Source organism: Clarias gariepinus, chromosome 12 (assembly GCF_024256425.1).
Source record: "Clarias gariepinus isolate MV-2021 ecotype Netherlands chromosome 12, CGAR_prim_01v2, whole genome shotgun sequence".
Classification (NCBI taxonomy): Eukaryota; Metazoa; Chordata; class Actinopteri; order Siluriformes; family Clariidae; genus Clarias; species Clarias gariepinus.
Window position 1 is genome coordinate 7,962,635 of NC_071111.1, and position 14,879 is coordinate 7,977,513.

At 39.3% G+C, this 14,879-nt stretch overlaps 1 protein-coding gene across 1 annotated transcript; it reads right to left on the reverse strand.

Moving 5' to 3' along the window:
• Positions 1-1,006: 1,006 nt before the first annotated feature.
• Positions 1,007-14,110, reverse strand: smo (smoothened, frizzled class receptor). The gene is made up of 12 exons (XM_053508682.1): positions 13,184-14,110; positions 9,613-9,821; positions 9,282-9,491; positions 8,054-8,226; positions 7,744-7,963; positions 7,517-7,640; positions 7,339-7,431; positions 6,134-6,242; positions 5,843-6,028; positions 5,533-5,681; positions 5,243-5,377; positions 1,007-4,561 (listed from the first exon to the last, which is right to left on the reverse strand). Exons 1-12 carry the CDS (start codon positions 13,437-13,439, stop codon positions 3,951-3,953), a joined length of 2,475 nt encoding a protein of 824 aa, XP_053364657.1. The 5' UTR covers positions 13,440-14,110; the 3' UTR covers positions 1,007-3,950.
• Positions 14,111-14,879: the final 769 nt, after the last annotated feature.

The window sequence follows — 14,879 nt, forward strand, 5'->3', positions numbered from 1 at the left end:
GGGTTAACACTGGAAATATTGATTCTTTACATAAACCTTGTCAATAAAAGCCTTTGATATTTAATAATTGCTCGTAATTCTACTTCAGTATTCTATAGTAACATCTGACAAAAAGAATACAATTACAGTACAAAAAAACACTGAAGCATCAGACTTTGTGGAAATTAATATTTTTGTAATTCTCCAAACTTTTGGCCACGGCTGTATTTAGCTTAATATGATTTTACATAGCTATTGTATCATACAGTATTAAACCTAACACATAGGTCTTTTTTCCCATCAAAAACTAGCTATCTATTCTAAATGACCTACTTTTACAGATTAAGATGTTGAGGCTATATTCATAAATGTATACAATATTTATTGCTAACACTAATCAGCAGGCTAACGTATTGTGATTCATGAGATTTTTATAATCTTACTGCTACCATTAGCAGACTGACTTAAATAAGAACCTCTGGCATGATTTTTGGGAAAAGTATTAACTCATACCAAAGATGCATACAATGTGCAGGATTGCTTAAATCGTTTTTAAATTCTATTTATAATCTTAACTGGTAGTTATAAAGCGTTACACAAATTTAATCTAAGAGTATTTCTCACAGGATCGTCATATTTATTAATCTGCATAGCTAATCTTCAATCCTGACACTGAAACTAACCTTAAATGTGTTCCTAAAGTAAATAATAAATATCCTGAATCGTTACAGCTAGGTGTAGCCATAGGTATCTAAAGCGCTATATAAATAAAACTGAAAGTGTTAACGTTGAAATAAATGCTCACACTCTTCTTTGCTAACACAAGCAAGACAGTTAATAATGCTAAGTCTAGTCTATGCTAGTCTTTTTAAACATACAAACGTATGAATACTTATAGTCCATCAATGCATTTTTCTAGTTGGATGACATACTAACAACATTACCTGATATATTTCAAAAGGTAAAGAAAACAACTGACAAAAAATAATAAAAATATATTTACTCACTGTGGAGATACAGTGTCAAATACATTTTGTTTATTGTTATAAACAAATGCGCAAAATACAGTTTTAAGTTCATTTCAAAGTATTTTGCAGGCTATAAAGTGAAAAACATAATTTAACATAAGGCTATACCATGTAACAAGCTTAAAAATCATATATTGAGTCAGTTTTATACAAATCAGAGGATTTTGCAGCTGTACAGTATATCCCACATGGCTGGCGGTAGTCTGTACTGTAGGTAAATAAAAAATATTTTACAAACTGATCCTGATAAAAAAAAAAATTATCACTTTACTTTCCAAACTTACCCCACCAAGATCTCTAGAATCAATCACAGCACCTGTTAAATCATCCAGATAGTTTACATGTTGATATCAATCCATGAAGAAGACAGAAAAATACTAATAATGACACCATTAAACAATCATCAAGATCTAAGCGAAACCACAATATGTTGGTGGAAAGTAAGGCTTATCCCAGTTATTTATACAATAATATACCTTATTTTATTCACCATGTCATTCAAAAATGTATACAGCATTTTTTTGTTTACCTGTATGTATATCTCTTATACAAGGGGCGTTCAAGTCAAACCAGAACCATGAATGAAGGTGTAAAACCGATTTACAGAAAACTCCAAGCACAGTATTGTGATAAGACTCTTAGCCGCAGTAAAACATTTGAAAAGTGCAAATGTTTTAAAAAATATTGTATGTCTGTGAATGACAATCATGGCAAAAGTGGCTCAAAGTCCAATTTTCATGAACAATCAGCAAGTAGAATTCCTGTTTCTTGAAAACAAACTTTTCACCAACTTGCAGAAGAGATGCATTACGGAAATTCGGCTGGGAGTTATTGCCACATCCCCCCATACAGTTCTGACCTCACTCCAAGCCATTTCCACATGCTTGGGCTATTAAAGGAGCTCCTAAGAGGCCAGCATTTTGAATATGAAGCAAACATCATCATGGCTTTGGCGTACTGAGAAAACTTTCTACCTTGATGGTGTCCAAGCACTAGTGAAATAATGAGATAAGTGCATTAGCGTAGCAGGGGATTATATAGAGAAATAAAGGGAGTTTTTACTCTCATAACCGTGCTCTACAAATGGAAAGTCTCTGTTTGACTTGAACACCCTTTTTAGATACCTATACAAAAAACAATAATGTATACCTTAACAATTTTGCATTTTATAGGTTAAAAAAAATGGTTTGCAGCAAGCAAACAATGACCATATCTTCTAAGCTTAATTTTGCTGATGTGAAAATACTGCACAGTACATCGTTGCATGGAGGTTAGTAAGTACAGGTAAGTATACAACAATTCTTTCTATATTACATATGGAAAGATGTTTGTACCCTCTCAATTTTAACATTTTATTTTGAAATTGCATATGAAGCTTTGGCCTTTAATTAAAGCAAACTGAATTTCAGTTTTAAAAAAAATGAAATTCTCAGATGTACAGCACATCATTTTTAAATTTGAAGCACAACCACAGATTTTAGACACATTTGATCAAATTCAGGTTCTAATAATCTCTTAATGTTGGACCTCGTTTATTAAGCTAAAATGGATTGATTTACTTTACCAACTTTTGAATTTGTATTTGTATTTGTTCTTATTTGCTTTTGTTGCTGTATTCTAGAATATAGCTGTCTGCATTGCATATCTAAATTTAATTAATTTTTTTATTCATAATCAATTAATTTTTTAACTGTTTAAGTGATAAAAACCGAATTAATTTCATATGCAATTTCAAACTTAAATGTGCACAAGTCAAATCCAAAATATAAGACATTCTGTGTTAAAAGAAAAATGAACGTACAAATACAATGCAAAAGTGAGCCAAAGCACAATGTGAAACTGAAGTATGTACAAAAGAAAAAAGGTCAAAATGTGAAACTACATGCTAACATACAAACATAGCCTTTCTGATAGAACTGTACAGCAATCACTTTGAACAGAAGCAGAACAACACAACAAACACAAACAATTTTGATAACATCATCTTTACAGTCAGTTCTTTAAAAATGCCCTTGTGTTCACATAGCCCACATCTACAATGAAACATGTTCGTAGCTGCACCAGGCAACTTCATATGAAAGTACAGATAAAAATAATATTTAAGAATACAAATTTCTTTTTTTACAATATCCTTTGTTGAGATCAGTTCCATGAGCCAAGACTGGATAAACCAGAGGACTGAGCCATACTGTATATATGACGGTGTTATGATCCAGTCCCATACACATTAACTTAAAAGTGCCATAGCTCAGATTAATGTTGACACTAAACGACCTCTGTAGGTGAGTGGAGGCTCGGTGGTTTTAGGCATTGATTGAAATTCCAAGTAAGTTTGGAGGAAAGCATAAACCTAATGAGCGAATGTATATCTAATGCAGCAGCCCTTTTCCTTGTACTGTATGGTGTGAACTTAGCGATTGTACCTACCTTGTGGCATCAAGCTCCTTTAGCATAGCATAGTGGCCTGTACGCAGCCTGATACCAAGTGTACTGATTTGCAATCGCAAAGCTGCCACGCAGTTCACACAAACAGTAACGTGAATTATCATGTCAAATCATTTTTAAATTAGCAATACTTCATGTGACCTCACAACTGTAACGTACATTTTCTGAGAATGATGTTCATACTTCCTTCTACCCTAGGAGTGCTGGTTTGTTTAAGTCAGCTTCATCTCACCAAACACAGATGCATGGCGCAGATGCACTTGAGGTCCAATCCACTAGCTTAGCATTAGCTCTGCACTACTGATGGCAAAACGGACAGATGGTCGCGCTCAGTCTGTGTCTAATAAAAAAATAAATCCCCAACCAGTCACAGAGCTCCACATACGAGTATAGGCACCGAGACAGGAAACCTGTCTTACATGTTTCTGTCTACTTGTGGTGCAAAGTATCCAGCACTTTGTGAACAAATTCCTCAGAGCTACTTAATGCGGGGCAAAGTCAAAAATCTGAGTCAGCATCCATCAGTTCTGCCTCCATTAGGTTGGTTCTGGAGTGGATTGGCGCGGTCACTGGTTTCCTGGCCTCTGATCGAGGTGTTGTTATGCCTGTCCTGCCACCCCCCACTGACGGAGGCATCTCCTGCCCTGAATAGTGAAACACTCCGTTAGATCCTTTAGCCTGCCAGGCCGGTTGTTTAAACTGACCCCGTCCCTCGTATTGGTTTAGCGTCAGTGGGTTGGCGAGGTTAAATCCAGGCTCCCTGCTGCGCTGGCTCGATGGAACATATCCAAGCCCTCCGTATCTCTCCTGGTACGGAATCGGACATGAAGGTCGGAATTCCGGGAAGGACCCTGGAAGGACGTTCTCTTCTTGCTGCCGTTGGCGGTCCCACAGGTTAGCCACGAGGCTGCGATGCGCCGGGAGCTTTGGGAGGCGAGGGACAGCGCTGGGACCGAAGTCTCTGTGACGGGAATTCACGTCCTCTGGAGCAGGCACTACTGTACGCACCTCCTTCTTTCTCTTCTTCTTTTTCCTTTTACGTTTCATCATCTCAGGGGAGATATCGGCTTCGACCATCCACAGTCTGTTGCGCTCTTCAGGAGGAGGCACTGCACAAAGAGGCACCGTTGTAAGTAACACTGGTGTTTTGGTGAAACTGTGCATTTTAATATAACATCTTAAACATGGTAGGTCTTCAGATTTGAATCATTTAATATAAACTTATAGATTTTCGGTATACTGTTAGGTAATGTTAGCAGTATTACCTGCATCACTCAGTTGAATAATCCGATAAGAGGGGTTTCAACGAGCAGTGATAATAGAGCATAACAGCACTGGGACGTTTAACTATATGCATCACTCCATGTCCCAGGTGTTTTACGTCCACTTTAGTGTACATAATAAAGCAATGTCACACAAGAGGGAGTGCTGTTGTGATGAATATCAGCACGGCTGAGATGCCTACAGCCCCAACACGCCCATGCTGATATTCAGTACAACAGCACTCCCTTCCCTAATTATTTACATTAATGTGGACGTTTTTAGTCATGGATTGATGAAATACTGGTGAACGTATTTGTATTTTGTTAAAATTCAAACAAAGATCCCTAATACGTGTGTTATTTATTCCCACTTATGGAGGATTATAGTTAGATTTTATGGTTCATAAATGATTTATGTGTAAACCCATGCAGGAAAGTTAAAGGCATTGTTAATCACCAAGTTTTCTTCTGAAATTATTCCTTCTGTGCCTGGATCAATTATTTTGAAAAAAGACCGTTAGTGCTCACCAGGTGTCCCAGTGGGTGTAACTGAGATGTCCTGAGGTAAAATAGCACCTCTCCGTGCCACCATCTTTGTCACGTGCTGGGCCCAGGCGGAGGACATTTCCATGGACGGCTCATTCAGTTCAAAGTTAATACCCGCTATGCAAATGTGACAGATTCCATCAGTGTTTTTCATAATTATATCTTTTTTTTACATTGTCATTTACTTTTAAAAAAATCTTCTTCTATTTCATGATCATGATTTCACGATCTGATTTTATCTCCACATGTCCAGCAGGTGGTGCTGTACTTACCTACAGGTCCCTCATGGGAGACCGTGTGCATGCTGAAGGACAATTCTTTTTCCGGATCCATTTGGATTTCCTTCCGCTTCGAGAATGCTTTGGCGATCATCTTGCTCTTCTTGATGCGCTTCGGCTCGTCGTCACTGCGCCCAATTATCCTTAGATTACAGGAAAGGCGTTTAAAGTGAATTTAAACACAGACCAAATAACTTCCAGCAGACATCCCGTAATGGGAATTCCTGGGAGTTACAGTATAATTCCAACTATAAAATGCACTTTAAGGGTCACTTAAAAGGAGACACCGTTTAAATACACCTACCTACACCACGTGCGCTTCCAAATGAGTATAGTGGCCTTGGTCCACACCCACGTGCTCATGGCGATGCCGGTGCCGAACATAGAGAACAGATTGATCTTCTCCACCAGCAGACTGGGCCGGTTTTTGATGGTGCACTCTGGGATTGGCTTTTTAGTCTGATGTGCTATAGTGACATTAGCTTCACATCTGGAACAAACAGTACTTTTGTAAACTGAATCGTTTTAAACGTATCTATTAAATAATAATAGTGGATGAACAAATATTTAAAAGCATTTAAAAAAAATAGCTTACAGCACAAATTCCCTAAAGCTCCTTTCCCATTCCGCCTGGTTGAAGAAGTCGTAGAAATGGCATCCGAAAGTGATGAAAACAAAACCGAATGCTAGAAAACCAAATATACCTGGTAGAGGAAGAGAAAAGGGATTTAGTCCTCTGGATGGGTTTTGCAGCACCGTGATAAAAAAAACAAACCTGAAAATTAGAAATGGATTCACAGTTCTGGTTTCATACTCATGAAGTTAAGGTAAAAATTCTCTGATACCAACCAGTTAATTACACCTATTAGGGCAAATCAAACTGTGTTCTGGAAAGGTCAAAAGGAGGAACTACAGCATCGTAGAAGCGAAACATACGAGGGGTGTTCAAGTCAAACCAAGACTTGTGAAAGTAAAAATATCCCTTTATTTCTCTATATAATCCCAGTGTTTCACCAGTGATTGGACACCATCAGGGTAGAAGGTTTTCTTAGTATCCCTGATCAGCCATGATCAGCCTGATTCACAACTGAATCACTGGCCTCCCAGGAACTCCTTAAATTCCCCAAACATGTGGAAATGGCTTGGAGTGAGGTCAGGACTGTAATGTGCAAGTGGTGTTGGTGGATGATGGTGTGTAGAGTTCACACAGACAGATGTGTCTTTTTTCGCAAGTTGGCGACAAGTTATCCGTCGATTTACAAGAATCAGGTGTTCCACTCCAGGAATATTCAGAGGAGAGAACGACGTCATTCACTGATGTACGGCGTTCTTTAAAATGTTGCTACTATTCAAATGTTTTTAATATAGTCTTGTGTAAATGCCTTCATTCATGAGAAATTTCAGCACATGTCCCAGTTTGACTTGAACGCCCCTCATAATTTACTTAAAGCTGCATAAAAGAAATCTCCTGACATTAAATAAAACCTGCTTCTCTCAACAGCACCTCAACTCCACCCACAGTAACTACTGCAGCTACTTTAGTTAAACTTGAATTGCTAATGTTATAAAGAACATTACAGACATCAGTGATCTAATCGGTAACCTAAACCCATGAACAGTGACACTCGGGAACTTTTTATGGCTGCTATGGAAACGAAAACAAGTGCTACATGAAATGATGAATCAATCCTAAACACATTGCCCTTTAGGGGTATCGTACCAAAAACATGCATTAGTAATCAGTCTGTAAAAAGCCTTTGTGAAAAATGCAAATAAGTGCCATGCAGAAGACGACTGTACCGAGTCTCAGCATGGTCTCGTTGATTTTGCTCGCTGCTTTTTCACTCAGCAGTCCTGGATGGTTACTTTTGATGGAAAATAATGTCATGACCCCTGGAAAAAAAAAACAACGCAATTAACTACGTCTTAAAATTAATCAAGAAGTAAAAGACCGCGTCTTTCTGTTTTACCATCTTACCTCTTACGAGGAAATAGCCACCGACTGTGAGCACCACACCTATTGGAGCCAGAACAAACCCGGCACGGTATTTGTAGTTTTTGTAGCCAACGAAACAGATCCCACTAACAGAGTCTCCATCGACCTGTGTAATGTTCAGCAGAGTTCATGACTACTGTAGCATCCAGTGAAGTGACTGGCGCACCAACAACACACACAAAAAACCCAACAGGAATAAGCAGCCTTACCTCTGCAATGGCCAGTATAGCCACTGTGAGGATAAACGGGATGGACCATGTGACCAGGTGGAAGTAGGACGTCTTTCCAGACAGAGGTTGGTGCGTAGTGCCCAGGGCTTTGAAAGATGTGTGCCAGGCGTAGGTAAGCATAACGAACCAGATGACCCCTGACATCAAGGAGTAGTACACAATGATGAAAATAATGACGCACGAAAGCGTCTCTGTCGACCTGGAGGCAGGAGAAAAAAAAAAAATCCTAAATCATCACCATGTTGTGAAGTAGTAAATTCTTAACAATCTTCTTGATCCTCTTTCTTACGAGGGCTCTCCAAGCCGCATGGTGTTGTCGCTTTTGCACACGATCTCTTTGCGAGCTCCGTCCATGAACTGAGCGAGCCACCCGATGCTGCCCACGAAGAAGCAGGCGTTGACGTAGAAAAGGATTACAGCCGGGTAGCGGTTGGAATTTTTCCAGTCGGCAAGAAATGTGGCCTGTAGGAAAGAGGTAACCAAAGATAAGAGTGTGGCGCACTGTACAGGATTAGTTCAAGTTATCCCAGGTAGTGATAAGTCAGTGATATCTTATTTAAATCTTCAGGATCTTCTCTACATGATCTTCAGGAAGCGATCGAGCAGGCACGGATTGAGTGACCCCAGAGGACTGCAGACGTCTTTTTGACTCCATTTCCAAGCCAGCAGGCTTTAAAGGACTTCAAACTACATATTGATTGTTGCAGCAAATTATTCTTATTATCCTGATATGAAGTCATTATTTTAAAAAAAAATGAGAATGTCATTAAAATATAGAATTTCCAATTTTGTCTTAATATTTTTGGCCCCCACTGGACAATAAAAAAATATATTTTGGCCATGTGTAGCTTCTACACATTGATATTACATCTGTTTTACTACAATACAAAAAAATAGAAGTTTGTAAATGTGCACAATTCGATTTAAAGACTTTGAGATAAAACTACCATTACTGACCAATATTTATTGTTCTTCTACTTACACTTTTCCATCCATCCATCCATCCATCCATTCATCTAGGAACCTCCAATTAGGACCCATGGACGCCAATGGGTGACCATTGTATTTATTCCTATTTGTGTACGACTGTGATAGGACCCCCTGTCCACATTCACACACACATTTTTTACACTATGGGGAATTTGGGAACGCCAATTAGCCTAATGTGCATGTCTTTGGACTGTCGGAGGAAACCAGAGAACCAGGAGGAAACCCACCAAGCACAGGAAGAACATGCAAACTCCATGCACACAAAGCTGACATGGGAATTAAACCCAGGACCTGAAGGTGCAAGGTGACAGTGCTGACCACTAAGCTGCCTTACACATTTTGTAGGAGTTGAAATTACAGTATCTTAATTTAAACATGTTGATAGATGATCCTTTTTTTAAAAACACATTTTTGTATATATGTTAATGAAAAGAGAATTACAAGGTGCAAGGGCAACAAGAATCCTAATGTATCTAGGCATTTTGTCGTACAGTATCTGACCTCACACGTTACTCTAGTTCACTTACCAGTGTAAAGAAGGTGCACAGCAGGGTGATTGAGCCGAAGATGGCGATGTAGCCGTGCATGTTGGAGTGCTCCTCCTCCGTGAAGAGCGGATTGTCGCACTGAATCCCACAGCCCTCCACATCCTTGTACCAGCTGGCCTGGATATCCGTTTTGACCAAAGGAGCTTCACATTGTCCTGATGTATTGAATTTGATTTTCTGCACCTCATTCTAGAAAGAAAGACAGTTGCTTTCGAGTCACTTGGTCAAAGATGTAATTATATGTTGAGCAAACTTGGAATAAATATAATAATAAACTTTAGCGCAAAAGGAACATCAGGAAGCCTTATACCGGGCAACCGATGGGAAACTTGTCTGTGTTTTCACACTTTAGGAAGTTGGGCCACCCTCGCTCCTGCTCCACTATGCTGCAGGGTCGGCGTGTCGCCTGGCACAGGGTCTGGCTGGGAAGCTCCACTTTACCGTTCTCACACTTGGGCATGTAAACAGCACACAGTAATGGCTGAATGACCGCCCAGCACCGAGGAGCATTTCTCAGACCTGAAGGAGAAAATACGTCAGTGGAGATCATTTATTTTTCCTTTATCAGTTATTATGTCTCAATCTTCAGATTATGAAATGTAAACTCTAACCGGGCAACAATACAGCATTTCAAGCAAGGTTTTTCCATGAAGGACTTAAACCAGTGGCTACCTCGCTCATACAATGAAACAACATCTCAGGTTTCCAGACAGTCATACTGTTGTATAAAATATTACAAACCTAAGCTTTGTCCCCCTTTCATCAGTCCAAATTAACCAGATTGGACAAAAAAAAGAGCTTCCTACTTCTGGAAACCTGGAACGCTTTTCTCAACTCTGAGGTCAGCAAAGTGACATCAAATCAACATGGCTGCTTATTTCATCTCCCATAAACAACAAAGCACTTCTTACCTTTAAGTGAATTATAATGTCTAATGTGTACTAGAGTTAACTTCGGATCGATCAACACACAGATATACATACGCTTGTTGAATATACAGTATTTGCTGAAAATACAGTTCACTCTTAGGAGGAGGTAAATATGAAGGGTGAACACTGGACTTTTTGTAGGGCAGAACAGAACACAGCTATGAGAGTAAAAACTCCCTTCACTTCTCTATATGATCCCCTGCTACACTAATTCACATACAGTATACCAGCGATACACTAGTGCTTGGACACCATCGAAGGAGAAAGATTTATCAGTCTGCCGAAGCCATGATCAGACTGCATACATCAAGAGTGAAACGCTGGCCTCCAAGGAACTCCTTTAACAGTGCTGGTGAATGATTGTGTGTACAGATCCCCTAGACAGGTGTGTCTCTTCTGCAAGTCTGCGACAAGTTATTCATCGATTTTAAAGAATCAGGCATTTCACCCGCCGAATGGTCATGGGAACGTCTACTGTGTGCTCCGAGCCACCTCGGCCAGGATCCCCATTCCCGAACATACAGACTTCTATAAAATATTTGCATCATTAAAAGGTTTTACTGCGGCTAAGAGGCTCATCATCGTACTGTGTTCGAAGTCTTCTGTAAACGGCAATTGTTTTTACGCCTACAATCACCAGAAATTTCCTCACAAGCAAAAACTTGAACACCCACCCGTAAATATACAGTATATACATCACAGTTAGCCGGCTAGCTCTTAGCTAACAAAAGACAAATGTGAAGGCAAGCATGTTTTGTTTTTTTGTTTTTTTTATCCCACTCTGGAGTTTACACACACAGATGTCGAGATTTATGTGATTTGAGTTTCGGAAGCATGTCGAATGCCGCCTGAGCATATAAAACAATCTGTCATGAATCTTGTACTCAGTGTCAGATCAATACATCACCATGACATACAGCCCTATAGAAAGAACTAAAAACAAATACCAGCAAACAAATTTCAAATATTAACAGAAATTCATTCATCTTTAATAACTGCTTGTCAGGGTTTGTGTGGATTTTGGCATAAACACCTGGTGAAATGTGGGAATACACCCTGAATAGACGCCAGTCATCCACTCGTTCACACCTAAAGCATAGCCAATCCGCCTAACTGCATGCTGGGAGAGGTGGAAACTGGAGAACCCCAGAGGAACCCACTCAGACAGAAGAGAACAGTGGATGTAGACAGTAGAGATGGTTATGAATTCAGTTAGCTGGTCTTCAGTTTAACTGGCCGTGACCGATGCTCGGACGTCAGGATCACATATAAACATTGCAGTTCCGAGCGCAGAAGCCTCCGAGGGGTGCAACAGACACGCATTTTTACATTATCAAAATAAATGCTCACGTTAAAAGATCAGATCTGCCATTTCTCCAAACTCTGTGTGGTAGGAGTGAACTATTTTGTACACAAGTTTGTTTGGAAATAATCATTATAACAGAGATGATGATCAGTTTATGCTTAGTAACAATGTAGCATTGTGTTTAATTTTATTTGAAGTTAAATGTGTTGTTTAAATGCTGCACTTGGTTTTTAATGGAGAAAATTTAGGCTATAAGGAACGGGGTACATTTAATCAATCAATAAAACAGAGGTTTAAAATTCTGGGAAAATGTAAGACAAATCTGGATATTTATAAAATCCTGTTACTTATAGTAGTGCAATTTTTATCAGATCGGCACTGAGGTATCGTGATAATGTCGTATCGGAAGGTGACTGCTGATTACCATTTCTAGTAGACGGTCACCTGAACTCAAGCCCTTCACCCTAGTGCTTTCCACTGGAGCATCATGCTGCCCAATTACTTCCTTTATTCGTTAAGGAAAAGTATTGATATAAATATGATTTGTAGGATAGAGTGAAGAGACACAGATACAAGAGACTCGGCAGAGAAAGAGAACTGAGCTGTTTCTCACAGGTGTGGCGAAATGGGCCTGAAGTGTCATGAACATGCGTACAACAATCCTGAGGATTTTAAGATTGAAGTGTGAATGAGGAGGAACAAGTGTGGAATGGATCATTAATGGGTGCTAATGGTAATTAAAGAGGGATTCAGGAACAGGAAATCCAACACATTTCAATGTTTTATGCAAATGAACAGCTATTAGCTAGCTTGTTAGGTAGCTAGGTGGTTAGCACTGTTGCCTTGCACCTGCAGGGTCTGGGTTCGAGTCCCGCCTTGGGTCTGTGTGTATGGAGTTTACATGTTCTCCCCTTGCTTGGTGGGTTAACTAACCAAATTACCCATAGTGAATGCAAGGTCGTGAAAATAAGATGGTCACCATTGGCCTGCACGATCCCTAGTTGGATTACAGCAGTTCCTAAATGGATTAATAGATTTTTACATTAATAATTTTAAAATAATAGACAAAACACACATTAGAACTGCAAATATAATTTAAAAAACAAAGTACAGAGAGTTGCAAGCAAAATGTGATGTAAACACTACAAGGTAAACACTGGGGTGGTAGAGTTTGTCTAGGAATTTCTAGAAATCATTTGGGTTTTATTTTTCACACACGTGCACACACACCTAATGTATATTTGTAGGTTGTTTCTTATTTAATAAGAAAACTTCCATTATAATAAAAGCATACACATACTGTTGTAGATATATATGTGTATATATTATGGTTTTGAGATATTGCTTTAATGTTTGTAATTAAGTGAGAAAAAAATAATCATTACCACTCTTTTAAAGCTTCAAAATTGTAACAAAATGTAAAATGAACTTTAATTGACTTATTGATTGAATTGAGTCATATATACATGCACACAGTATATACAGTATGTATATATATATAGAGTTTTATATATATATATATATATATATATATGTGTGTGTGTGTGTAGCTGTGTGTGTTTAAACACACACACACATTCTATATATATAGCCTGTGTAGGCTATATATTTATTACTGTTGATGTTCTATACATATAAACTCTTACCAGACCACATGGCCAACTTCTCAAAAGCCTCTTCTTGCGTCTCCGAGTCTTCAGCCAGCACCAGAGACGTGTGTGTGTACGGCAAGGGCGACCCGAGACACGTATTGTACTTCAGCACTTCACAAGTCGTCGTTTTCTTGCAGTGTTCATTAGACAAACTCTCATTTAGGGGGAACATCACGGCCTGGCTCGCCAGCACGGAGCCAAAACAAACCCAAAGCATCCCAAATCCACCGACAATAGACCTGGGAGACATTTTGGAGAGCAAAAACAAAAACAACTGCTTTTAAACTGGAATTTTTTGTTTGTTGGTGTCGTCCGTTAATTCCGTTAATTCATCCCGCGAGCCGAAAGGGTTCCAGAAAGCAACTCCGAAACCATGTTTCCAGGATTGTTCACATAATAACGGATTACTTTTTATCCGCACAACTTCCAGGAATGTCTTCTTGTCCTTTTCTTTATTATATCCCGCGATTAAAAAAAAAAAAACTTTCCACTCCAACGCGAAGGCTTCAGTGCGTGAAAACGGTGCGTAAAGAAAGAAAAAATGAAATTGTATGCACTTTTTAACTGTAAGACGTCCTCAGGATGTTAAAAAAAGGAAGAAAAGAAAGTACAGAATGGCTTCAGCACCATCCCCCACTTTCGGATGGAGGAGAGAGAGAGAGAGAGAGAGGGAGAGAAAAAATCTGGCCTCCGAGAGTGTAACTCGATCCCCAGGCTGCTGGTTCAGCCCCCCAGATTTTTTTCTCAGTAAAAAAAAAAAAAATAAGAGAAAAAAGTTTCAACCCACGCAACATCTGAGTACATGAAAAGATGAAAAGATCATGATATCTTTGATCTACAACAGCTTCTTCACGCGCGCGAGGTGTACACTTTCAGCGCGCCAAGGTTGTTCTGAAGTTCCTAAAAAGCCTAACTTTTTCTCCCATCCCCCTCAAATGTGTGTGTGTGTGTGTGTTGTTGAAGTCGAGTAGAAACATTTAGTCCATCCTCCATGCATGCCACTGTGTGTGTGCGTGTGTACAGTCCAGCTCCTCACACTAACAAGTACACATGCTTTCTTCTGCTCTCCATCTGCCATATTAAATTAAAATTGCATTAAAAGTAAAAAAAAAAAACATTTTTTGTGCATGGAGAATAAAAGTCCTACAGTGTCATACAGCTCTACTTTGGAATTGTTATTTTATACGAGACCAACCTCACTGACTTCCCACTTCCCACAGGTTAGGGTTTTTTTTATGTCGGAAGGCCTGGGTTTAATTCCCACTCAGTATGTACAAAAAAAAAAACCTGGTTGCAGCGCCGGTCCTGAGACTAGATAAAATAAGAGGGTTGCGTCAGGAAGGGCATTCGGTGTAAAACCTGTGCCAAGTTGTGTTTGGATCGGATGGTCCGCCATGGCGACCCCTCAACAGGAGCAGTCGAAAGACTAACAACAAAAACAACCCACTTACCACACTTGACTTTGTTGGAATACACTGAGCTTACTCGAACATCAGTTTTGTTAGTTCTCTACTCCGGTCAGCCATTACATAAAAACCACTGACATGTGAGGTAAATAACGTTGATGGTCTTATTGAGTGGCACCTGTCAGGCGGTTAGGGTGGGAAAATTTTAGGCAACAGTGAAGTGAACAGTTGACAAGCAGGAAAAATAGGCAAGCGTAAGGTTCTGTGCGAAAACACAGCAAAAC